The 25,436-nt window shown below is 52.8% G+C and overlaps 9 protein-coding genes across 9 annotated transcripts; 4 read left to right on the top strand and 5 right to left on the bottom strand.

Annotated features, from left to right (window-relative positions):
* Positions 1 to 345: 345 nt before the first annotated feature.
* Positions 346 to 799, top strand: NEUTE1DRAFT_102354 (uncharacterized protein; the record flags this gene model as incomplete). The annotated part of the gene is made up of 2 exons (XM_009854341.1): positions 346 to 348; positions 497 to 799. The coding sequence occupies 2 exons, from the start codon at positions 346 to 348 to the stop codon at positions 797 to 799; spliced, it is 306 nt and encodes a 101-aa protein (XP_009852643.1).
* Positions 800 to 4,549: 3,750 nt separating this feature from the next.
* NEUTE1DRAFT_117590 (uncharacterized protein) lies at positions 4,550 to 5,113 on the bottom strand (the record flags this gene model as incomplete). The annotated part of the gene is made up of 1 exon (XM_009854340.1): positions 4,550 to 5,113. A coding segment is annotated over one exon (286 nt), but the record flags the coding sequence as incomplete, so codon positions are not given.
* Positions 5,114 to 5,217: 104 nt separating this feature from the next.
* NEUTE1DRAFT_84834 (uncharacterized protein) lies at positions 5,218 to 9,241 on the bottom strand (the record flags this gene model as incomplete). Its single annotated transcript, XM_009854339.1, has 1 exon — positions 5,218 to 9,241. The coding sequence occupies one exon, from the start codon at positions 9,134 to 9,136 to the stop codon at positions 5,549 to 5,551; it is 3,588 nt and encodes a 1,195-aa protein (XP_009852641.1).
* Positions 9,242 to 10,766: 1,525 nt separating this feature from the next.
* On the bottom strand, positions 10,767 to 12,551 carry NEUTE1DRAFT_66146 (uncharacterized protein; the record flags this gene model as incomplete). The annotated part of the gene is made up of 3 exons (XM_009854338.1): positions 10,767 to 11,309; positions 11,382 to 11,572; positions 11,636 to 12,551. 3 exons carry the CDS (start codon positions 12,281 to 12,283, stop codon positions 10,883 to 10,885), a joined length of 1,266 nt encoding a protein of 421 aa, XP_009852640.1.
* A 30-nt stretch (positions 12,552 to 12,581) lies between these two features.
* NEUTE1DRAFT_117588 (uncharacterized protein) lies at positions 12,582 to 12,875 on the bottom strand (the record flags this gene model as incomplete). The annotated part of the gene is made up of 1 exon (XM_009854337.1): positions 12,582 to 12,875. One exon carries the CDS (start codon positions 12,771 to 12,773, stop codon positions 12,624 to 12,626), a length of 150 nt encoding a protein of 49 aa, XP_009852639.1.
* Positions 12,876 to 13,219: 344 nt separating this feature from the next.
* NEUTE1DRAFT_66143 (uncharacterized protein) lies at positions 13,220 to 15,632 on the top strand (the record flags this gene model as incomplete). The annotated part of the gene is made up of 3 exons (XM_009854336.1): positions 13,220 to 13,577; positions 13,677 to 15,113; positions 15,194 to 15,632. The coding sequence occupies 3 exons, from the start codon at positions 13,397 to 13,399 to the stop codon at positions 15,340 to 15,342; spliced, it is 1,767 nt and encodes a 588-aa protein (XP_009852638.1).
* A 1,941-nt stretch (positions 15,633 to 17,573) lies between these two features.
* On the top strand, positions 17,574 to 17,777 carry NEUTE1DRAFT_44351 (uncharacterized protein; the record flags this gene model as incomplete). The annotated part of the gene is made up of 1 exon (XM_009853288.1): positions 17,574 to 17,777. A coding segment is annotated over one exon (204 nt), but the record flags the coding sequence as incomplete, so codon positions are not given.
* Positions 17,778 to 18,898: 1,121 nt separating this feature from the next.
* On the top strand, positions 18,899 to 24,907 carry NEUTE1DRAFT_111475 (uncharacterized protein; the record flags this gene model as incomplete). The annotated part of the gene is made up of 7 exons (XM_009854335.1): positions 18,899 to 19,024; positions 19,168 to 19,194; positions 19,518 to 19,633; positions 19,761 to 19,774; positions 20,031 to 20,105; positions 20,385 to 22,791; positions 22,861 to 24,907. The coding sequence occupies 7 exons, from the start codon at positions 18,899 to 18,901 to the stop codon at positions 24,905 to 24,907; spliced, it is 4,812 nt and encodes a 1,603-aa protein (XP_009852637.1).
* Positions 24,908 to 25,105: 198 nt separating this feature from the next.
* Positions 25,106 to 25,368, bottom strand: NEUTE1DRAFT_95495 (uncharacterized protein; the record flags this gene model as incomplete). Its single annotated transcript, XM_009854334.1, has 1 exon — positions 25,106 to 25,368. A coding segment is annotated over one exon (172 nt), but the record flags the coding sequence as incomplete, so codon positions are not given.
* Between the last annotated feature and the right edge of the window lie 68 nt (positions 25,369 to 25,436).

Below are 25,436 nucleotides of genomic sequence, written 5' to 3'. Positions count from 1 at the left end.
ATATGACTGGTTGGCCTTCAGCAAGACAGACTTCACTCCCAGAGACGGAAACGGCGATATACCTGTTCCTGCCTGATGCGAACTGCTGCAATGATCATCCGTTGATAGCCGCCCATGGCAAACATCCGGCGCAAGAACATCTCCTAATCGGTCTTCCTGCACACCATCTGGCTCAACAGGCTGCTTCATAGCGTCGCAGGTTGACATACCTGGTATAACCTGAGCTACATATACGACATACTTGACAAGACACCGAGGTCCGATGTTTGGAGCTTCACCGAGTGGGGCATATCGCTGATTGCTTTGTTCAGATATGGCATCATTGTGCCGACCAGAGGAGTGTCCATGGTCCAGACCTTTCTGGGTTGAATATCAGCGATAGAGCCACCTCGGCGAAAGCCTCCAACAGATTCAAGAAAGTGAGGGTTTACCGAATCGATAGTGTGACGAACCTTTTTTTTTTTTTTTTTTTTTTTTTTTTTACTTTACTGGATAGGTGGATCGGGCTGGACGGCATCATGGTGTCCAAATGACATATAAGCCACTTGCAGACCGCCTCCAGGCTGTCCTTTATGAGGCTCCACAAGCGTGTTACACGGATCTCGTGCCCCTGGTGAGGCAGGATGCAGCTTTGGGAAATGTCAAGTGCGCCACGGGGGTGTTTGGCACGTGTACGCCGCGGTATTCTTGCTCCATTAAGTGGTGTAACATGGTCGAGGCTTTCGGATGCATGCCTGCTTCCGTCACAAAGGTTGCATGGTACTGCATCCGAACGACGTTGAAGAAGTGGGTGCAGTAGTTCCTGCATGGTGCAGAAGACGACGACGACGACGACGACGTACATCTTCCACAGAACCTTGTTCGAAACCCTGGGCCACGTTTTCTTGGACTATTTTGGGGGCCATTGGGTGCAAAACCGTTGGTGTTGGCGTCCCAAGTGAGCAGCGATTATCAGCATGTTTGACGCCTACGAAAATAGCTTTATTAGTAAACCTGCGCTGGACCCCTTGTTGACGGTCGAAGGAGTCCATTACCTCTCGGGGCCCTCGCCGGATCTGGTCCATGATGCGCAAAAGTAGCACATCTGGCCAGGATTCGAAAAAGCGGACATGACGTGCGACAAACTTGAGTCCCTGCTTTTTTGTTCTGCTCCGTCTTCCTCTTTCTCGAACCAACCCAACACACGCGCGTCTAGTCCCCCACAGTCCCCTGCTTGACCAGGTTCGCAGCAAGCAACCCCCCCGCAGCCGCGATGTTTGCTTCCACTCCTACCCCAAGCAAGCGAGCAACAAAACCCCCCTGGTAGTCTATCAGGACCCTGTTGCCACCAGGTTCACATAGGTGTATCTCTCACTTCTCACTTTCCGCTACAACAAAGCAGGTTTAGATGGAAATCGTATTGGGCTCGGGACCGAAATACACGGGAAACCATGTGCCATTATGACGCTCTCCAACATCCATGGTCAAAACGGTAGCAGCAGAACTTCAGTTTCTCGCCAAGACAAACCTCAAGCGAGCTTACGACTTCCTAGGTTGTCTTCTTTTCGCTTACTGATCCTTCCTTTTCTCACTCTGACGCACACTCTGTCCTTTGCCCCCCGAAAAAGACGTTGCTTGTCTTTTAGTCCCGTTGATCTGCTTCCATGCATAGTTCTAATCATGGCGGCGCCCCTTCATCTCTTCCCCGGTAGTCCAATTTTGGTCCCTGCCACTGAGTAATCTCAGTAATCATTGTTTCCATATCATGTCATTCGCACACCTAGTTTTCGTCCCGCTCGAGGTGTGCGCGGCCTTGACGAACGGCTCAAACACGGCTACCCATGTGTGTATGGAGCCACCTTTACCACACCACAGACGGGGAAAGTCTTGAGATTTTCCAGGATATTGCCGCAAAGAGTAGCAAGTCGGTCAAGTAGGGAATGGAGGCAAAGACTATTGGCAAAGCCTTACCTCGTTAACGAGCTGGTGCTGACAAGATGAGGAGCTGATGAACAAGATGATGAACAAAGAGTTAAGGTAGGCTATGTAGCATGTCAGGATGATTGAATGAGGATTCCCCGGCCCGCCCCACGTGCTCACCGGGCAGTCTATGCTGTTTCCGGCTGGATAAGAATATCACATCGATGATAGCGCTACTGACATATCTATCCTGGTAGAGGCATTGGGTATGGTTCGCATTCTCTGTGCGGCATCACCGAACCAATAAATGTCACTTCCAGACTTGAAATACCCACAGTCAGCCCCAAAGTCCAAGGGACGACAGACCGTTTACTACGTTCAAGGCAATGATGGACAGCAGGGGGCCACGATGGATTCTCATCCGCAACCTAGAGGAATCAGAGAGGGGAAGCAGTGAGCGACATGGAGGCTTCAGAAAGTCAGCGAGGGGCAGTAGACTACCTAGTGACGCGTAAAAGTAACTTCTTAGGTAACCTAAGTGTTACGTGTGATCTGAGATATGACATATGACAATTTAAAACCATGGCTGAAAGGGTCTGGAGAAGGACGATAGCCCAAGACAGAAGGAACTAGAGAAAAGAGAGACTAGTCGTAGTAATTGTAGATTGTTTCCCAGAAGAAGAAGATGACAGGGGGGAGGGGAAGAAAAAAAAGACAAGAAATCTTGGCTTGTCTGCATTGACATGGCCATTTCGGTCCCGGCCGTTTGCTCCGGTTCTTCGTCCACAACCACGTGCGTAGGTAGGTAGACTAGGTTCACTAGGCTCACTACGTAGGTTCACTAGGTAGAAGTAGGTAAGGTATGTATGTAGGTAGGTATCAAACAAGCGAACCGAAGCGCCATCGTGTTTCGTTTCATAGTAGCTAATGTACTTGATAAAGCAAGGAAAGCAAAGCACAAGAAAAAAAAAGGTAGGAAATACAGCCTTGCACGCCTCGAAAGAAACCACGTGGGTGAGTGATGAGAATGGTAAGGTAAGGACGTCCGTGGCGCAGGGGAGCGTAGCTTGGCTGCGTGCGGGCTGCAGGCTGCGTGGTGCATAGTGCGTGTCGTGTTATTATTGCGCGGCGAGGACTCGAGTTACCATATCTAGGTAGGTAAGGAGCTTTTTGGATGGCGGAGCTTGTGGTTTGTTTGTTTGTTAGGAGTCGTATATGTCGTGTGCCGTGTGTCGTCGTGCGGTTCTGGTCCCGGTTAGGGGGAGGTGGGTATGTTGGAATGGGAGGGACTTGGAGCTGGACTCGACTCTACTACTCGACACTAATAACTCGACTTGACTTGACTCGATTACCTAGACTTGACTTGACTGCTTGCGTGGACCGACCGCCGGATTCAGTAAGGTGGGTAGGAGTAGGTAGGTGGGTAGCTAGATATCGAGGTGGTTGAGGAAGGGAGAAGAAGAAGAAGAAGAAAAGGAAGAAAAGGGAAGGAAAGGAAGAAGAGGAATCACGCGGCGTGGCGTGGCGTGGCTCAGCTTGAGTAAGGTAAGGCTCATCGGACTGACATGGACATAATAGGCACTAATTCAAAGTGCTGCAACTCTTGAAGGAATATAGCAAATCACCTGTTGGTACGTACGTACGTACGTACTTCAGCTACATACCGGGCACCTTTGACGATCTAAGCTGTAGTATGACAGACAGACAAGACAAGACAGACAGACAAATCCAGTAGAGGAGATGTAGGTAGGTACCTACCTCTACACCATGTCACTTATGTTCACTGAATCTCATCAAGGTATAGGTAGGTATTGGCATCTTCGAATGGAAACATGAGGAAAGTTAATGGTATTATAAAGGGCGGGCGGGAATTAGAATTAGAAGGAACGTAAAACGGGTGGGCTAGGTACTCCGACTGACTGCCCGTCCGACAGAAAAGGAAGGGAAAGGAAAGGAAGGCTTTTTAGTTGCAGGTAGTTGCGCAAGTCGAAAGTCGAAAGTCGAAAGTCGAAAGTCGAAAGTTGAAAGTCGAAAGCCAGAAGTGGGAGGAAGGGTTTTAGCCGTACCTGTTGACCACTTCTTATCTAGAGGTGATCTTCTCGAGTCTGTGTCCTTTCCTTTTTTTTTTTTTTTTTTTTTTTTTTTTTTTTTTTTTTCTTTTGTCTATCGGGGTAGTACAAATATTGGTTCTGCAATAATCAAGATGAGCTGGAGTGACACAAGGGATGTGAAGGAATGCAAAGAGTGAAAGAAGGCAGAAAGTGAGTAGTGATATGGAGGACCGACCGACTAAACTGACTGTCCATATCCACTTTCAGTATTCATTCTTACAAACTACCTACCTACTAAACTACTTTCGTGGTTTTGCTGGTGATGGGGAACAAACCGTATCACCATCTGAAGCTTTAGCTGCCCGTGGAAAGTAAACCAACAAGTGAGTACTCTGATCTTTGATCTTTGTTCATTTCCGTTTTCGATATAGTATGGTATAGTATGTAGCTAAGCATATTAATTGCTTGCTTGCTTCCTTGCTTGCTTACTTGCTACTTCTACCTGCTGGGAAACCTCATACATGAATGAGCAATGAGACATCACATGATAAGAAGCAATGAAGCACTTGATGAAGAACCACAGTCCAGAAACCATGAAGAACCATAACAATCAATGTTGGATATCTCGACTACGTGAAGAAAAAAAAAAAAAGAACCTTTTGTGAAACAGCGCTGCCACTGATGAATAGCCTAGCCTATCCTATCCTTTTCCGCATTTCCTATTGCCTGTTTCCTATTTCCTGTCTCATATCGCCTATTACCGTTTCCTGATGATTCCTCCAAAAGCAACCAACCCTATCCAGTTACTGCCAGAGTTAGGGTATAAAAGGACCTATCTATGCATGGAAGAAGAGGATCTAGAAATGTACACACGCCATCAATCAGTCCAAATGCCTCCAATGTGAAAGGCAGGGTCACGTCTGTCCTTGACTCTTTGAGCGTTCGAATTGGGATTCGGCTTGAGCAGCCTGCTCGTTTTGTTCCTGCTCCTGCTTTTGCTGCCGCTGTAGAGCTCTCTTTTCCCGACAATATTTCTTGATGTACTCTCGACGATGCCTTGCTCGGCTTTGCCGCTCTGATTCGATATGAGGTCCAGGTTGAGTAGCCTGCTCGTCATTCTCCTGCTACAGCAAAGCTTTGCTCGTCCGATACCATTCCGCATGGTACTTACGCTTACGCTCTCTGTTCGTCCAATACCATTCCTTCGCGTACTCACGCTTACGTTTTCTTTTCCTTGCACTGGGTGATTCGGCTTGAGGTTCAGTTTGAGTAGCCTGCTCATCCTGCTGCCCTATCTCCTTGGACTCTCGATCAAGCAGTTCCTGTCTTTCCCTTTGTTCTTCCCTGTGATTCTCTATCTCAACAGGAATCAGGCCATGCTACATCCCCTGTTGTCCCTGTTGATCCTGTTGCTCAGGCATGATCATCCCCTGTTGCACTTCTCCCTGTTGCTGCTGACCTTGTTGCATCTGACCCTGCTCTTGCTGACCCTGTTGCTGCTGACCTTGTTGCTCTTGAGCCTCTTGCTGATCACTTCCATTCTCATGACCATCATCGTCTTCCTCAACATCAACTCCAGGAACGTCAGGAGGAACGTCCTACATCCCCTGCTGATTACCCATCATCCCTTGCTGTTGACCCTGCTGCTGCTGCTGCTGCTGTTGTTGTTGTTGCTGAGCAGCCTGTTGAGCAGCAGCCTGTTGAGCCGCCATCTGCAATTGCATATGTTGTTGCAACTGCTGCATCGTCATGGGATTCATCTGCCCGGCGGCCATCTGCTGGCCCATTTGTTGTGCTGCCATTTGGCCAGCCATACCGTTCATCTGCCCAGCCATACCGTTGCCCATCTGTCCCTGCATCCCTCCCTGGCCCATCTGGCCAGCGTTCATTTGCTGAGCCATCTGCTGCATCTGCTGCTGGCTCAACTGACCGTGTCCACCAGCCTGTCCTGCCATCTGCGCCTGCGCCTGTGCCTGCGCTTGCTGTTGTGTCTTGAGAAAATTCTGTATCACCATGGTCTTTGCATGCTGCCGACACTGGTTCTTGAACGCTTCCAACTCCCCTGGCGGGATATTGGCCGGCTGACCTCCCCACTTCTCGGCAAAATTGGGAAGCTTCTTGGAATACAGCGAGCTCGTCACATTGTTGATCTGCTGGATCACAGCTGGGTTGACGGAGAGGGCAGCCAGTTGCTGCTGGCTTATTGGCGGCATCGCGGGGTTAGGCCGGGGGACACCAACTTGGCCGTGCATGCCGGGTTGGCCGGGAGCGGAAACGCCGGGCTGGCCTTGCTGTGCGGCTTGCTGCTGTTGGAGTTGTTGGGCCATTTGTTGCTGTTGCTGTTGCTGTCGCAAGGCGATCTGTTGTTGCATCAAGGCTACTTGTTGAGGGTTTAGACTGGCCATATTGATCATTCCCGCTTGCCCTGGTTGACCAACCATACCCGCGCGCATCTGCCCTTGCATCTGACCCATGTATTGCTGCTGTTGTTGTTGTTGGTGTTGCATGGTAGCCAGCTGGGCAGAGTACTGCGCAGCAATATCTCGAGTGCCAGGAGCCATCATGTGCGGCTGCTGTTGTTGCTGCTGCTGCTGCTGCTGTTGGCGAGCAGCGAGCATCTGTTGCTGGGCAAACCGTTGTTGTAACTGGGCTTGTGTCATCTGCCCGGCCATCATGGGGTTGCCATGTCCCTGAAGACCAGCAGCAACCATGCGTTGCTGGAGCGCTCGCTGTTGTTGAGCAATGAAGACAGCAGCCTGTTGAGGATTCATGTTTTGTGGTGGAACCGAAATACCGCCCATCTGAGGCATTCCCGTGGGGCCGTTCATCAGCATGGCCTGGCCAACTTGCTGGTTCGCCATCATTCCAGGTGGTGGGCTTGCCTGGGACAGGCGTGGCGTTGGTACGACGGAAGGACGGCTCATGGGCGTTGCGTGAACCATGTTAGGGGTAGCGCTGGGCATCCTAGGCGTTCCAGCTGCGTGGCTCTGTTGACTGCCTCTAGCAGACATACTGGTAGCCATGGGAACGGACATCGGACCGTGGCTTGGAGCCACAGATGGCGGTCGTGCCGGGCTCCCGCCCATGTTGGAATTGGAAGCTTGCATGGCCACGCTGTTGACCATGGGTGACGATGCCATCTGTGGCGTATTTTGCCGGATAATCGGTGATGATACCTGGCCTTGCGATACTTGAGGGAACCTAGCTACACCATTAGGCATGTTGCTACCCAAATTCGGGCTATTTTGCATGGTAGCAGGCATAGTATGTGGTGTCCCCATCGAAGTCGGCTGGACCTGCTGCTGTTGTTGTTGGGCCTGCTGTTGGGCCTGCTGCTGGGCCTGCTGCTGGGCTTGCTGTTGGGCTTGCTGCTGGGCCTGCTGCTGAGCCTGAGCCTGAGCCTGAGCCTGGGCTTGTGCTTGAGCTTGTGCTTGCGCTTGAGCTTGCGCTTGCTGTTGAGCTTGTTGTTGCTGAGCCTGTTGCTGCTGCTGGGCCTGCACCATAGCCATTCTCTTTTGGTTTTGCTCCTTCTTCAAGCGCTCCATTTCCATTTGTTTTTGTTGAGCGATAAGCAAGGCTTGTTGCTGCTGCTGCTGCTGCTGCTGCTGCTGTTGTTGTTGCTGCTGATCCGCCTGCGCTTGGGCCGCCGCCAACTGTTGTTGCTTCGCTGCCTGAGCGGCTGCCAACTGCTGCTGTTGCTGTTCCCGTTGCTTCATGGCTAGGATCCGCCTTTGCTCGGCCTCCTGAAGCTCCTTCTCGGCCTTCTCCTGTTCCACCCGGGCCTTGATCTCTTCGAGAAGCTGGAACTGGTTAAAGCGCGGCTCGAACCCTGAGCCGGTGGCTTGCCCTGTCCCATCTGACCCATGACCAGCTCCTGGGGCACCAGCAGCCCTGTTGGACCTGCGCTCGTCGCACGCAAGCATATACTGCTCCATCTGCCTGGCATTGGCGTCTTCCTCTGCCAGCTCGGCGTCTGTCTTCTTGCGTCGTTTGGGTTCCGGTGGGGCATGCGAATGCGCTGGGTCTGATACTATTTGCTGCTCGAGCTTCAAGATAAGCTGTTCAGCATCTCTTGTCGGTTCCAAGTCGAGAGGTGGTAGGGTGCTTAGCAAGATCTGGGCCTCGGCGGCCACAAGGTTGCTCGGGTCCAGGTCAATCTGGTCCAGCTTTCTTTTCCTACGGGGTGGCCCCATGGGTGTCTGTACTGGCTGGGCAGAGGCGCCGGGAGTTGGCGGAATTGCCATAATCTTGGACATGGGGTTGCTGATGCCCAATGCCAGATCCTTAGCCAGACTTTCTGGCGTGGGGCGTAGCACAACGGTTATGGGTTTGCGGGCCACCTCTTGATTACTTTGGCCGTTGGCCTGGCCATCTTGGGCGGGGATGTTTTCCTTGTCGTTGCCCTTTGCATCTTGCTGCTTGATGAGTCCGTTGGGCTGGGCGCCCTGGTGCTCCTGGAGGGCCTCCTTTGGGTATGGCGCATACGGCGAGGGAGTAACGTAGGAAGACCACCTGTGGATGGAGTGGTCATTTGAAGCCGGAACCGGCTCTGCCGGGCCTTTGGGCGCAGTGGTTGTCCCATAGGTGTAGACCTGGACGATCAAGCAACCGTCGTAAAAGGAAACGTCGGCGGTGTGGAAGTCCAGAAGGAGAGAATGAGGAATAGTGCGAGTCCTTAGGTGGGGGATGAAGGCCGCGCCAAGGGCTGACGTGTAGCTGGTAACGGTTTCTTGCTGATCGAAGCGCCAGTGGTTCGGATGAAGGTGTACGATCAAGGAAGGCGGGTTCCCGGCGTGCTTTTTTAGGAAAGCCCGGTCCGATATCGGGACATTGGGGACAGACGGTGGCTCGAAGAGGGTAGCGGAAGCTGGCGGGCGTTGAGCGCTTCCGGGAACGGGGCCATGGCCAGACGGGGCCCGATTACGGGGACGATTCGGAGGGGGTGGTCGAGCAGGGGAGCCGTTGGCCATGGTGTTTGCGCCAGGGGGATTTGACGGCTGACGGGCGGAAGACGGGGCGCGCTTGGCGGACATTAGAGGGGAGGCCGCGTTGGGCGAGGCTGTGTTGATGCCGTTGGTCTGGATTCCTAGGGGAATAGGACGCTTGACCTTGGTCGCGACTAGCGGCGGCGGCGGTTGGGGTTGCGACATGTTTGGCGACGCGCTGGTGGCAGTAGCGGGGCCCATTGATATCCCGTGTGGTGCGCCAGGGGCGACCTCGTAGGTAGATTAAATGACCGACTCTTATTGTGTCCTCGTATGCGACCGTGTTCACGTTGGAACTGGAACGGGATCGGGATCGGGGCTATGTTGAAGGTTGAGGTGACTAGGTAGGTAAGGGAACGTCAGGCGGAGAGCCGCTCGCTCGGCGATGATCCAACCAACAACGGTTCTCGATGGAGTAAGGACCACAGTCTGGGGTGACTACAGTACGCAGTAGGTATGGAGTCTCTGTCGGACGGGGCGTCAGCAGCCGAGCATGTCGGGGGCTTGTTTGTCAATGAGGACGTCTCCGGCGGAGGGGATGGTAGCGATTAAAAGTTGTTGTTGACATGTGCGGTAGTGACGGATTGACGAACGACGATGATGGTGGATGGATGGGATTGACTGACCGATGGAATTGAAAGAGAGAAGCCCGGACAAGCAAGATCTGATCTGATGATGTCGGAAGGCCTGCCGCTGCTGTTCTTGGCTGGAAAAGTGTTGGTCACTCACAGGGCATGGAATCCAGTGTCGAGGCTTGGCGCTTGCCCCTGTGTGTCAAAGGGCCTTTGAGGTACCTTCCACTTCCATTTGGTGAAGAACACAGTGATAGTAGGAGGTGCTGCTGTAGGGCAGATCTCACTGTAGCAGCACGCTGTAACTAGGTGCTGGTGGGCTGTCTATAACCCACTACCTACCTCTACCTAACCGACTGTAGGGTTTCTACCTAGAGGTACCTGAGGTGTCTGCTTTGTACGACGGGAGCGGGCAACCAGGTCTTAGGTTAGGTTGTCCGGGTCAGCACCTCGAGAATTATCGACGATGGTAATGATGTCTGTCTGTCGCCGGTACCCAGTCTCCACGAGGAGGTCTCAAAGTCTATATATATAAAAGGGGAAAAAAAAGAATGTCCGAAGAGAAACAGTTGAAAATATCAACCTGAACCTGATGATATATTCTTACCGAGAGGAGGATCCATATTGGGTGAGAAGAATGATCTGATCATATGTCAAGTCTCGACCTGGGAGAATTGACAAGGGAAGAAAGGAAGGCAGAAGAACAGAGTATGGATGTCGAGGAACGCTTATAAAGAGTTCAGCTCCATAGGTATTGGACCTCTGGCTGCTCGCCGCGGGCAGCGCATATACGAGCGAGTTTTACCAAGTACTGTACCTACAGGTGCCGAGGGAGACAAACTCGGCTATAACCCTAACCCGCACCCCTGAATCGCCGAGGTCCATGCCAACTCCCGAACTGCGAAGGCGAAAAGCGACGGAGGACCAAGGAAAATTACCTACATCATGAAAGGGGCTATACTAAAAGTGCCTGGGGGCTTCCGGCACACAGACAGCTAGGTAATATATCGATTTGTCTTGACCACCATCCCAAAGGACCTTCCCGTCCGTACCTACCTACTTCCAGCCCTTCCCTCCCAACAGCCGGCTAGCAGCTGCAGAAGCCCTGACCTAAACGCTTCGGGAGCGCTTACTGATCTGTGGAATCCAAACAGTCCTGCTTCTTTCTACACATGCTGCTTGTACATGTTCACTTCACCCACCGAGATCCGTCATCCGTATTATCAAATTCCATAGGTAGGTAGGCATCCAAGCAAAAAAAAAAAAAACACTGGCCCGCTTCTGTCGTATTCCATCGTATCCAAATAGCAGAATGGTATACAACAACAACGAAACATGGATATCATCATCACTCACCCGTCTCAGCAGCCCCAGCTCACTCCTGTCCCTGAACCCTCCTAACCCAATCATCCCCCAACTTGCCCGCCCTCACATCCACCACAATAACTCCCCTCCCTCGCCCCACTCGCTCTTCCTTCTGCCACCACTTGACCTCTTTGTCCTTCTTCTCCTTCTCTCCATTCTTCTCTGTATCATCGTCCTCAGAGTCAGAGTCCGCCAGACCGCCGTCTCCTTGCTCGGCGCCAACCACCAATACAATGTCGTGCCTTAGCCATGTCTGGAGCGAAGTGATGACGCTGCCGTCGGGGCCGGCCAGAGATTCCTGGAGGTAGATGATTTCGGGCTGGATGTGACGCAAAATGTGGGAGTGGCCGGCGGGGGTGGAGAAGGTCAGGATATGCGAAGGCTTGGAAACGAGAGCGGCGGCTTGGTTGTAGAGGGACGTGTAGGCAGAGTCGGCACTAAGGCTCAGAGTTAGTTATGAACAGGATAGAACAAAAGTGGAAATGGAGCAAGAAAAGGATTGGACATACAGAGGGTCCTTGTCCTTGCTCTCGGCAGGTGTCTCGGCGGGGGTCTCGGCCTCGATGTTGGAGAAGGAAGAGCTTAGCGACGCAGGCTTGGAGGAGCCTTCGGACTTGTCCTTGAGTTGAGGGGCGTAGATCAGGATGTAGAGCTTGGTAAGGGAGAGGTCGATGTTACGGGGGATGTGGGAGAGGATGGACTGGAGTGGTACGGGATTATTAGTAACTGGACCATGGTTCTGTTTAGATCGCCGAGGACTTACAGCATGTTCATGATACTCTTCGTCACCGGGTTCCACATGGTTATCGGCCGAGACTATGATGGCAACCTTTTTCCGGCGTTGGTTCTTGTTTGAGGTGGCAGTAGTAGTGGTGGTAGTTGTAGTAGCAGCGGGAGCGGGGACCGGGGCACTACTAGTGGTAGGCTGAACAGCGGGCGTATCATTTCTGGAAGGAGTAGCATTCTCAACCTGTTTTTTGGCATCCGGGTCGGACCACGTCTCGTCGTCAGCAAATTCGCTCCTCAGGCTGTCTTCCTCACGGATGGCGGAAAGGGCGGTACCCACAGCTGCGCCCGCTGCAGTCACGCCGGCGGCAACCTGTCGCTTCGCGCTGTTGAAGAAGTCGGCCGGACTCGGGGTGCGCCGGGGGCCCCATCCTCCTTCGGCCTGTTGTGCTTGGGCTGGTGGCTTCAGACGGCCTTCGCCAGTGGCTCCGTAGGGCGGGTTGTCACCGTAGTCGGCGTTCTCGTAGTCAAGTTCCTGGACGGTCGAGTTGGTGTCGTGTTCGCCGGTCCGGTCCTTGCGCTGGCTCCAGATCCATGCTGCGACACTGACGGTAGCAACGGCAGCCGTCACAACCAGCGGCACCCAGGTACCTAGAGGGCCGTTACGGCGTCTGTTGTCGGACATTATAGCGATCGAAGTGGCGAAGACGACGTTCTTGTTCTATGTATGTCGGGCACGTTCTAGATGGTCGCTTTCATGGCAATGTCGTGTGTGAGCCGTGCTGAGCTATCGAGTACCGAGAACCGTTTCGCTTTCTTCGTCTTTGGTTCACAGCTCGCAGTCGTGCTTCCAGTCGAACAACCAGGAAGAAGATAAAGACGGAGGACGTTTGCGACAACGAACACGAGTGAGGAGAACTTGAAGTGTATGTAGGCGCGCAAAGATGGAAATGTTGTGGCTGGTCGCTAGTTGCCGAATGTAGCGGCCCACTGACAAACCATAGGGCGGAGTCTATCACATCAACCTAACTGGGGAGAGGTAGGGGTCTTTGACTGGGTTTGTTGACTGACTGGGCGAGCTGGGGGTCCTGGGGAAGTGGATGCCTCTTTTCCAGCTGCACATGTCGAGCCAACGAGGGCAAAAAGTTCAGCTGGAAGAGAGAGGAGGTCCTCATGACCTTTGCTGCGTGTTCAACCGAGGCTACCTACCTACCTCTAGGTAGTGGTTGGCCAACAGACGTCTTCTCTTCCACTTCTCTTGTACTGGACAGTTCTAATAGTGGACTTTCAGTGACCGAGTGCAAGGAGAGACTGAGCTTCCAGTGGCATCGCCTACACTTTGTCAGGAAAGTCCAGTTGCAAGCGCCATGTCCGCCAAGCATCCAAAAGCGCACTTGACCACATTCGGACTGGCAGCGAAGATCAGTCAGGGCGTGTCTCTAGCCATGCTCTTGCTCACACTCCCGTCTCTCTGCATTTGTCCGTCTAAACTGTAAGAGCGCACGGGCCACTTCCACATGCCCCTCCATCAGTGAGAGAGAGCTTTCGCTTCCTTCATTGAGACTTTGCGATTGTGAGTCAAGAAATCAACATTTGAACAAGACAAGACATTTCACCACATCTACCAAAAATATCGACATCAAAGAAACAACACCACTTACGCGCTCTTATATCACACGGCGCTGTTGTTTCTCCGGCGATTTAGATACCCGACATCAAAATACCGGTGTCACCTTGTTGTGCAGTGCGCAAAATAATTCGACGTCAACATCCAAGTTCCTCTTAAAACATCTTCAAGATGCCCCACGCAGTAACTATCGCGACTCCGGGCCTCCAGGCCTTGATCCTGTGCGGTCCCGGCAGCTCGTTTCCCACTTTCACTGCCAACCCAGATGAGAACCCCAAGGCTCTCCTACCAATCGCCAACAGGCCCATGGTCTGGTATCCTCTCGACTTTTGCTACCGCGCAGGCATCACAAGTAGGTCATGTCTTTGTCGTCATTTTGGTGGTGTTTGAGTGAGACTTGACATCGGCATGTCTTGGCATATTCTCTCGACATAATACTAATTCTATTCAGACATCACCCTCATCTGCCCCCCTACGGCCCAGCAAGCCATCCAAACCGCCCTCAACACAAACCCCTTCCTCACCAGCCTACCATACCCCAGGCCCGACCTCCTAGCACCCAAGGACCTTGACCAGAACACGGGCACAGCAGAGATTCTACGTCTCCCCGAAGTACAAGAAACAGTAACCTCTGACTTCCTCGTCCTTCCCTGCGACTTGGTATGCGAGCTCGGTGCCGACAAGCTCCTCCAAGCATGGATGGTCAAGTCTGCCAGTCTCACAGACCTCCTTGACGACACGCGGTCCGAGAATGTCCCTCCCAAGCGTAGCGGTGGTCTCGGTGTATGGTATCAGACCAAGACCGCCACCCCCATCAAGGGCGAGGAGACCGATTTCCTGGCCACTGTTCCTCTACCATCCTCTTCCGTCAGCCCTCCCAGAGGCTCGCTGTTCCCCAACATCTCCAAGGTCGTCTACTCAACACCTACCGACTCGTTGAAAGATCTCCTCGAAGAAGAGAAAGGCTTCCCCATACGCCACGCCCTTCTCAAGCAACATCCCCGCGTGCGCATGCTGACCACCCACCGCGACGCTCACATTTACATCTTCCCCCACTGGATCATGGATTTCGTGAGGGAGAACGAACGCTTGGAGACCATTGGCGAGGATGTCCTAGGTTGGTGGGCCAAAGCCGGCTGGCAAAAGGGTCTTTCCAAGAAGCTCGGTCTCGACGCCATTCTCGGTCAGTCCAGCACCGCCGTCTCCAACACCGACGGCAAGACCTCCCCCGTCGGCTCCCACAGCCCCAAGGACTCCACCGTCAAGCACCCAACGGGCTCGCAAATCCACGATGCCATCTCCGCCTCCGGCACCACCAACCTCGAAGGCCCCGTCCGCCCCGTCATCCGCACCGGCGACAAGCCCGGTCACGAGGAGACCGAGTCCGCCAACGAGAAGCAGAACGACAGCACCATCCCGCCCATGCTCGCCTACATCCACCCTTCCTCCTCTACCGATTCTACTTCCACCCCCTTGATCCGCCGCGTCGACACCGCCCAGCTCCTCCTGCAAATCTCTCTGCAACTCGCCAAGCTGCCCTCGATCGAAGAAGTTGGTTCCGCCGAGGCCGCTTCGCCCTTCGCTCACACGCGCAAGGTCGCCTACCCGGAGGGCGTCAAGCCGCGCACGACCATCACCAAGCAGGACTCGCTGGTGGCGGACAATGTCACGGTCCAAGAGAAGACGAGCATCAAGGAGTGCGTGATTGGCGCCAACTGCCAGATTGGCGAGGGCGCCAAGTTGAGCCAGTGTCTGCTGATGGACGGCGTGGTGGTGGGCAAGAATTGTAAGCTGACTAAGTGCATCCTTGGTAAGCGCAGTGAGGTGGGCGAGGGGTGCACGTTGACGGAGTGTGAGGTGCAGGAGAATCTGTTGGTTGAGGCTAAGAGTAGGTTTTTCTTCCGTTCTTTCCCCCCTTTATTGTCCTATCTTGTTATGGAACAGGTACTGACCAAATACGAAAAACAGCGGAAACAAAGAACGAAAAGTTCATGTCCTCTTCCGGTCTCGAAGCTACCGAGGAGGATCTTGCCGAGGATGATGACGATGAGGAGAACGATGGCAACGACAATGACGACGACGAGGATGAGGAGGATGATGAGTCGGCGGAGGAATAGGATATCCTTTCTGCTCCATCGACTCCGCAAACTCACCAGCACGGGCACCAGCACGAGTCGCAGCAGCACGCGCCGCAACAACACCAGCACCATGAGTCGCAGCAGCAGCAGACAAGGTCCAGAAAAGGAAGCTGGCTCAGTCGATTGTCGGGGTCAGGAGGAGGAGGAGATGAGTAGTCTATGTGTCGTCAAGTGGCATGTTTGGGATTGGTTGGTTGGTTGGTTGGTTGAATGCTTGTTTGAGTACACATACACATACCCTTTAGAAACGGTTCTAGGTTATCCAAAAGTTCTTTTTTTTTTCCTCCATCCCAATCCCAGGAAACGTTGCCCGAGTGGGCGCTGAATTGCATTACATTGCTTTCGTTGCTACCATAGCATTCTTCGATCACAAAATGTCAGAACAAGGAAAAGGGATTGCTGTAGATCGATGAATCCAGAATTAAGTAGGGCTATCGACCTAGTTAGGCACTATTCTTCTATCGTTTGCGTGTCTAGTTGGTAGTTAGGTACCTGAGGTATACTTCGCAGAGAAACAATACAGCCGAAGTCTCTTACACAGCACCTATGTCTTTCTTGCGGAGGTACAGAAGTTCGTGGTTGGAATTCCAATACACCAACCAAGTCCTGATGTATTTATTTAGTGCTCTTAGTTTCCCATGTCTATAGCTATCGATGATCAGTTTGCCTCTAGGCTTCCTTACTCGCTAGAGGTAACCTTTGTAAGATTAAATGTACATTTCCAGAGACACCGTACAATATCGTGAATGAGATCTACCTCTAGATATTGCTACCTACCTATGGGGTATCTTCCCTGTTACCTTCTTACTACCGATCCCCCACCGTTGCTAGCACCACATGTTAAAACCCTACTGTTAACCTTTAGGTTTTTTTCCCTTTTTTTTTGGTTTTTCTCTTAACAATACCTACCTCCACGTATATACGTACATACCCAACAACCAGCACACCTCCCCTCCCCTCCCCTCCCTCCTCCTTAGTTAGCTAGCATCTATGTAGCGACCTCACCGCTCAATCTATCATACTTACACCGACACAGTGCCACAAGCGTGCAGTTTCTGTTTTGGGAGAGGTTACATCCATTCAGGCACGAGATATACCTAGTAGGTACTACCGTTACGGTATGTAGAGATAGATACCCGATAAGGCTCGGCTCGAGAAGGGACGGGTAAGAAAAGGGAGGGAGGCCTCCCGGTACATACATGACACCTGCAGCTTCTTCAGTTGTCCTTCAGTATTGGTTATGTTGCTGTGGTGGTAGATTAGGTACCTCTAAGGTGATGCACACGCACGAAAGTTCGTAAATCTTGCTAGGTGGGTAGGTAGGTAGGTAGGTACCGACATGCTGTCTAATTCGCAATTCCCATGCAGTAAATCTAGGTGAATCAAAGTGAATATCTGAAGGTTGGTAGATCGGTTGTCCCGGACAGGTCGGGCTATGCATTGGGTGAGTGGTTAGCCACAATGTGTCTGGAGGTTTTATGATGATAGTACGTGCTCTTGAGTTACGAAGGGAACACACAAGAGTATACCTATCTAGAGGTTTTTGGAGGTTTTTGGAGCTATGTACTTGACACTAGGTACATACGTCCAGTCCACCTCCAGCTCGAACTCAAACCCAGGCAAACTTGAAAAGATGAAAGATGGAAAGGCCAGGACAGGACTTGACACTTGCCTGCCTAAGAGACTGAAAGGCGAGAGAGAGAGAGCGAGAGAGAGAGCAAAGCAAATGGAGCCAGGCTGAAGCCTTCACTTACTACCTATACATGTAATAGTTTCCCGTGGGCAACACAACACAACATAGGATAAATATAAATTAGTGAGCCAGTGCAGGCAAGAATGTGGCTAAATCATGCATGCCGTGCACCACTACCTACCTAGGTAAGTATATACAACGACATATTATACTGACTGGGTACATAGTAAATGGGACAAAGCGGGAGGCCTACACTAGAATAGCAGGGCTGCCTTGTAGCTTCGTTATGGCTTATCGCTTATGGCTTATGGCTGGAAAGTATTTCCGATGATGCGGGTTGTAGGTAGTGTAAGAGATTGTGGGATGTGACGATGTATATCTGGAATTGGCACGCTTCCTTTTCTTTCTTTCTTTTTTTTTTCTTCTCTGAAGACGACAATACCTACCGTAGAAACTCGGGCAATTGGCAAAACCAAAATGCCGCAAAAAGAGGTTTTTGGGGCATAGTACAGCATGATCTGTAGTGCTCGAGTCCGAGCCTGTACTTTGGAACGCAGGCAGGATAGTGTTGGCTAGTTTTGTAGAGCCTTCACTAACTGAGCGGACATATGTACAGGAGTATGCTGCTTCCTGTGCTTACTGTCGGGCGCTCAAAGAGGGATCTGGTTTTGCCAATTGCCCGAGTTTCTACGGTAGGCAGGTAGGCGTGGTACATATGTGAGAGGAGTCTGAGAGGAGGTTGGTTGGTTGGTACAATATACTACCATCTAGTCTATCCTATAGTGCTAGTTGAGGCTCGAAGTGTAGCGTAGGCGAAGTGGATTTCATATAAAGTCCCATGGATGAAAGAACTTAACCCGAGAAAACCATGGGGAATGAATGACGTGCAGTGAGTATCCTCAAGTCTATGGTGTGTTTTTGTCACTGACGCTAGCTGGGTGACTGGTTGACTGGGGTGGCACCACCTACCTGGTCAAAGAAACGGTGATACTGGACCTGTGAGAATTCCCTTGGAGAGCACCACGCCGTCAAGTTGGTGGTTTTGCTTGGGTTAGGCTATCTGGCCCACGAGCCTGTGTTCCTCTGTTGTCCTTGGGCTTGGGCTTGGGCGATCATGATCGACATCAGGGTTTCTTAGCCTAGAGGTAACTATTTCGACTGCGTTTCTGTACGACACTGTGTCCTCCTTGACCACGACGACGACCCATGAACAATCCAGCATCCAGGGGCGGCATGCAGTTCTTGTGTAATGTGTAGTGCAATTTGTGACAAAGGCGTGGTGAAGCCATTGGTAGGTAACAGTTATACCCCCCGAAAACCGGCTTGGCACAATGACGGTATTTGCTAAATATTAGTGTAGACGATTGCCAAAGCCCTGCCCACCCGCCGATCTGGATCTGTAGTGTAGAAATACTGCGGTGCTAAAAAGACCCACGTGTTCGCGAGCGACATTGGATCTGGCGGACCTAGCTGGGGATCTGGACTTTTGCTAGAAACCTCCCAAAGCGATCTAGCCAGCCTTGGGGGAAAGAAGATCTTGGGCAAATCTTGGTGAGATGACGGAAGTCGTTTTCCAAGCTCCGCCAAGGACATAGGAACCTAGTGTAATGTCGGCATAGACGAACCAAATCCCACGGAGAAGCCAACGAGGCGAGGACCGCATGTCGTCTGGGGTGGAGACTGGGAAATGTCCCGTTGGTAAAATGGGAACAAAATGGGGTGGAATCGAGGCTGTTAGTGGACCGGTCAGTTGGTACAAAGTGGCTCCGGGCTGAGCTGGAGTTCCCGTCCAGGGAGCGGTCAGTTTCAAGCACGTTTTGATTTGATTGGTTGGGGGCAACCATGTCTTTTTCGCTGTGGACAGGACGAGAGTTGAAGTCTCGAACAAGCACAATTGTGAGAGTTGTCTGTACCGAGCCGAGTTGGGACCCCAAATGGACGAACCGGAGAGGCCATCGGGACAATGGGGTTCGTCTGCTGTTATTATTTGTTCCTGAATGACGACGGCTATGCCGTGTGGCACGAATGACACAAAATTGAGAAGCAGCAGGCTGAGTGGGAGCCCCGCTTTGACAATCACGACTTGTAGCCGTTGTTGGTTGACCGGTCAGTTCAGTATCGACAACGAAGCGAAAAAGGTGTGTCGCACACCCAGCGTGGTCAAGACGGATGATTTGCGCCGGGGATACATGATTGCCGTCCGCGATAACAGCCTCGAATTTTGGACTAATAGGCGATGTTGGGCTCCTATCAGCCAAAACAGGGATGGAAAACTTGGAAGGGATGATATGCTCCTCGCCGGAGTCCGGAGCATTCTGACAGACATACATACATACGGACGTATGGCGGGCCGTCATTGATATGTACCTACTATCTAGTAGGTAAGACGGAAGACAGAGATAAGGATAATCCTTAGTGTAATCAAGGCACGCCGTGGATCATACATACATACGTGTAATAGGTAAGCGGACACGGCGGGAAATCCTGTCGAAGGAATTCGGAGGATCAGAGAGAAGCAAGCCAATGGGAGAAGTTCCAGGAGCGGGACGAGCCTGTCAACGATCAGAGTCCGGGAACGTGACAGATAACAAATGCTGTTCAGGACCGAAGAAGACCGAGTGACAGATGGAGTCTGGAGAAGATGGAAATCCCATCAAAGCTGAAAGTCACCCATGTTGTACAGCAGCTAGAGTCCCGGGGTTAGGTTGATGGGAAAAGGTACGTACCTGCCTGGGTACCTTTAGGGCCACGAGTCCCCTCTCTTCCTCTGGGATGGAACCGAGAGAGCCCTGGAACACTACCGGTACAGGACTGAGGGAATCTCGAGTTCAGGACAGTAACGGCAGCACTGTACGTAACACGCTGACATCAAATCCCATTCCATGATCAGTGCACGCATCACGTCCCCTGCACCGGCTTGGACTTTTTTTTTGGCCACTACGCGTAACACATGTTGCTCTATTCCTGTTCCTAGTGTTTACTATTTCCTTGCTTGCCCAATTACAAACACCCCTGATCGGGCTGAAAGTGGAAGACAGCTCAAGAGACGGTGCGTGACCATGACCATTTGAACTTTGCAAATTGTTAACGAGGTACGTACATGACTGTTACCGTAGCTAGTGCTACACTGTGCTTGGCGGGCCAAGGGCGCAACTGAACCTCGAGACGAAGAAGAATCGATGGAAAGCGGGGCGCGGCATTGGCATCTCCTCCTAATACGCACTGTCTCCACACACGGCCCTCTTTCAGCGAGATGGCGGGTTCAGTTCCCTACCGCTGCCACTCAAAACCTCCCCCAAAACACTACACTACCAATACTTCCGTCTAGATTCGACACCCACACAAACCAACATCACCACTACCTACCGACGACAGATCGACTGCCCCAACAATCCCGCATCCATTTCCTGTACTTCCATTCCTGTATCTGCGCAGCTGTCAGATGTCCTCCCCATGTCGAACTCGCATTCGACCAACCATGATGCCGCCGCCGCCGCCGCCGCTCCCGCTGCTGCTTCGGTGAGCCCTGCTCGGCTTGCTGCTGCTGCTGGTCAAGATGCTTCAAGCTTCGACATCACTTCTCCATCTGCCGAGTCCTCTCCCTGCCGTCTGGTACCCCCAGTCGACCCCCCAGAACTAGACCAGGAACATGGCATCATCGTCTCGGCGCCGTGCCTGTCCCCGGGTCCTCCACCACCACCAGCAGACGGACACCAGCCAGGACATTGTGGTGCTCCTCCTCCCGCTTCTGCTGCTGCCGTCCCCACTCCCACTACCCCCCTGGTCATCACAGATAATACCACAGATCGTACCGTTGCACATGCCGCTGCTGCTGCTGCTGCTGCAGACCCGATCAAATACCACCGCGGCCCTGCTGCTTATCTCCAGAGACACCCCTCCGGTCCTGGCGCTTCCTTGCTGACCCAGGCTTTTGCTACAGCTCGTGGCACAAATCATAACAATCCCCAACATCAACAACAACAACAACCACCACTAGCTGATAACACCCTTCAACCTCAACCTCAAGTCGTCTCCTCGTCTCATCTTCTGTCCGCCGTTCCGTCTGAAAGTCATACTAGACCACCACCACCACCACCACCACAAGACCACCGTTATAGCCAAGACGAAGAAGAAGACGCCCTGACCCCGAGAGCCGGCTCTCCTCGCAACTCCATCTTTCACAAGACACAACACACCATGGCCTCCATGACTGCTACCGTCACGTCGACCGCCACCATGACGGGCCCTCCATTGGGTAACGCCATCGAGCTCGATTTGCGTCAGGTCAACTCCATGCTCAAGGGACACCGCGAATACCTCACAAAGAATAAGGGCCGGGCAAGGTCTCCAGAACGGCTCGAGTCTACAGATGCTGATATTAGCAGCCATCCCGTCATCTCCACCAAGCTTTCAGAATCCCCTACCGCTCTAAATAACAGCAACAACCATGACGGAGCCGCTGACAACGGTGACAATGCTATTCCCAGACTGCGCAAGGATCAACGAGCACAGACGGTTCCCGAAAAGGCTTGGTCTATCGGCGTGGGAGAGCTGACCGACGACCAGGACGGCCAGGTCGAAAAGTCCATCACCGAGGTCCTGGCCGGCGTCGAGCCCAATGCCCGCAGCCGCAAGGCCAGCCACAGTTTGCGCTTCTTCAAGGAGGGTCTGCCTGATGAAAAGTCCAAGAAGAAGGACGCCAAGCGAGAGAGACTCACTTCCACCGCCGAGGAGGCTGAGGAGACCGAGACAGAGGGTGAAGGAAAGCCACGGGCCCCTACTGCTGTGCCTGCATCTACATCAGAGGACACACAGTTACCCGAAACTGACGAAGCAAGCCAGGCTCGCTCCATTCCCTTGCTGACTCCAGAATCCCCGACCGGCAACAACACCGCTCCAGACTATTTCTTATCCAAGCTGGTTGAAGAGCCGGCCCAGCTAAAGCATCAGCCTCCTGCTACCCCGGGTCGCGAGCACACGAGTGCACTACAAGATACTGCTGCAGCTGTTGGCAAAAGTTCTCCGTCGTTGGATCGCAAGCCAGAGCCTCGGCGCAAGTCGGATGCTAGCATTGAAGGTGGATCGCATACAGAGGAAGGCGAAGAGTCTGGGGAGGAAAAGATTTCGTCGGCCGTGTTCCTACCACATCAGGGCCCCGAGGAGGCCGAGGAGGAGCACTCCGACGTGCCTGGCGCCGCTTCTTCCCGAACTGCGCTTCCCTCCAGAACACACTCACGTGCTGAAGATTTCCATTCGTGGCTTGTGAAAGCGGGTGAGCCTGAGGTCGAATGTCTAGACGAGTGTCCTGACGTTGAAAAGACCCATCGGCTTGCCAAGCCTGCTGCCGACAGCGCTGCTACTGTTCCTTTTGTAGGTTCTCAGATAGACACTGGCAAAGTCAATGAACCTGCCGTTGCGGACGAGATTGAAACTGGTGTCCCTCCACCACAGAAGCCATTCCAGTCCATTGCGCATCATGCTCATCATCATCATCATCATCATCACCACCACCACCGTCATCCCGAAGATGTCGTCCATGACCACCAAGGGGAGACCAAAGAAGAGCAGCCCCTAGATGCAATTGAACTGATCCCTTACAAACACCAAGTCGGAGGGCACACCACTCTCTGGCGCTTTTCTCGGCGGGCCGTCTGTAAACAGTTGAACAACCGAGAAAATGAATTCTATGAAAAAATTGAACGATACCATCGCGACTTGTTGGCTTTTTTGCCAAGGTATGTTGTCGTCCCATGTATATCATGTATAGCCGTATGATCCCATGACTAACCCTGTTGTTGCTGCAGATATATTGGTGTCTTGAACGTTACCTTCCAAAAGAAGCCTCGCCGAAAGTCGGTGCACAAGAAAGACGAGGCAGCTGCTGCGCTGGAAGCCCCTGCAGCGGGCGAAAACGAAGCTACAAGCTCCGGTGCCAAAGGGGATGAAGCAGCACCAACAACAAACGGCGCCCAGCCGGCGCAGCCTGAGCAGCGCATGATTAGCCAGTCGCTGCAGCAACCGCTGGGTCAGATCCCTACCGTCACCTTTGTTGACAACCAACATATTCTCCCCCGGAGCCTGATTCAACCAGCGTTGGCGTCGTCAAGCTCTTTCACTCGCTTACGGAGTGCCTCCTCGGCTTCTCTCCATGGGCGTAGGATCCTCAACGGACAATGTGCTGAGAACCCCAGCCACATGTTGCGACCAAGGCTGGAGGATCGGCATGCTAACAGCTGGGGAGCCACCATGGTGAATAAGCGGCTGCGCAATGAGGTGTTCAACGACGCCTTCCTCAAGCAGCCCGTTGCTGTTCACCGTCATAAGAAGGGTCACCAAAGGCCCTTCTCCCGGCGAAGCCTGCAACCAGTTCTCCGCCACACCGAGTCGGATCCGAACTTGGACGTCGCTCAAGATGCCAAGCCGCGGGCCAGCAGTGCTGGTGAGGAGTCGCGCCTCAAGCCCTGCGACCTGGTACGAAGCGAGGAGAACCTAGCCACCCGACCGCGCAGCTTCAGGGAAGAAGGAGTGGAAGACGACGGCCCTAAGGACGTGACGGGGACTAGTGCTCCTGAGCCAGAGATCCTGAAGGATGCGTCGCCAGCCCAGCCAAAGAAGAAGCGTCGGTACTCGGGGACGGGACTGAGGAGAAAGCCAAAGGATGTCGAGGATTCGCGCGGCGACCTGCAGTACTTTGAGGAGGCTGACTCGGCTCCCTACAAGGCTGATAACGAGGAGCCCGTGTTTGAGTCTGGTGGCGTCCCGGATGTACCAGGAGCGGAGTCCATTGGGCCTTTGGACACTACACACAATGGTACTAATGGTACCAACGGTGTCGACACCGCCACCGCCGATGACCTCGCTCCTTCCAGCCCGCACAACGAGATCACCAAGATCCCCCGCCCCATCAACCCCAAAGAAGCTCAGACGCAAACCGACTCCCGCGTCGAGTACTTCTTGCTGCTTGAAGACCTCACTGCCGGCATGAAGCGTCCCTGCATCATGGACCTCAAGATGGGCACCCGTCAATACGGCGTCGAAGCCTCCCCCAAGAAGCAAAAATCCCAACAAGGCAAATGCGCCAAGACCACCTCTCGCGAGCTCGGCGTGCGCGTCTGCGGTCTCCAAGTCTGGGACGTCGCCACCCAGTCCTACGTCTTCAAAGACAAGTACTACGGCCGCGACCTCAAAGCCGGCCAAGAGTTCCAAGACGCCTTGACCCGATTCCTCTACAACGGCGTCGACCGCGCCTCCATCCTGCGGCACATCCCCACCGTGCTGCACAAGCTATCAGAACTGGAAGTCATCATCAGAAGACTAAAAGGCTACCGCTTCTACGCCGCTTCGCTCCTCATGTTCTACGACGGCGAACCGCTTCCCCCTCCTGCGCCTCCCACGCCCTCCACCACCACGCACTCGGAATACGACACGGCCATGGAAGATTACTACTCGACCGACTTTGCGACGGATAACGACGACGCCGTCTCCATTAAGCATCGCATTGACAGTACTTTGAACGGCGGCAGCGGCGGCGGCGGCGGAGGCAAGAAGAAGAAAGACAAGCACGAAATCGATTTCAAAATGGCGGACTTTGCCAATTGTGTCACGGCCGAGGACTTGGCTGCCAATGGCATCGAAGGCAAGCCGTGTCCGCCTCGGTATCCGCAGGAACCGGATAACGGGTTTTTGAGGGGTCTGAGGAGTTTGCGGAAGTACTTTTTGAGGATCCAGAGGGATGTGAGGAGGGAGTTGGGGTTGGGCACGTGGCGGGCGGTGGATGAGGAGATTGAGAGGGAGATGATGGAGGATGCTGCGTATGGTGCCGAGGAGGATGAGGGGTTTGTGTCGGAGTGAGGCAAGACAGACAGACAGATAAATGTTTGCGATTAAGGTGTGGAGATCATAATGCAGAACGGAAGGAAAGTAATGGGAGGAGACTGGAGGGTGTCGAGTTGAGAAATGTTTGATGTACAGGCTTGGCCGGCTGTTTGTTTGTTTGTTTGTCTTGTTGATTAGTTATTGGAGTATCCGGTTGGTTGGTAGATTGTTTGGTAGGGTGTTTAGGGAGTCTTCAAGTTGGGTGATTGATTGATGGAATTTATGATTGAAAGTGCAATTGCTTGTTATGGCTGTGTTGAAAGAGTTAAGTTTGGTGTTTGTGTCTATCATAACATCCGGTTATTTTATGGATATATGGATAAAGACAGGACAAGAGTGAGCAGCAGTGAGCAGCAGTGAACAGAGCAAACCAGAACAGACCAAAACAGATAAGAACCAAGCAGAACAGAACAGAGAGAAAACCCGAGATTATCATACCATGAATAAACCTCGTCACTTGTATCACTGTACCTAGGTAAATACGTGGTAGGTAACGGATGCAGTA

The sequence above is a fragment of the Neurospora tetrasperma genome, assembly GCF_000213175.1.
Source record: "Neurospora tetrasperma FGSC 2508 unplaced genomic scaffold NEUTE1scaffold_4, whole genome shotgun sequence".
Lineage (NCBI taxonomy): Eukaryota > Fungi > Ascomycota > Sordariomycetes > Sordariales > Sordariaceae > Neurospora > Neurospora tetrasperma.
The sequence above is the reverse complement of the archived record's forward strand: the minus strand, read 5'-3'. Positions and strand labels throughout refer to the sequence as shown.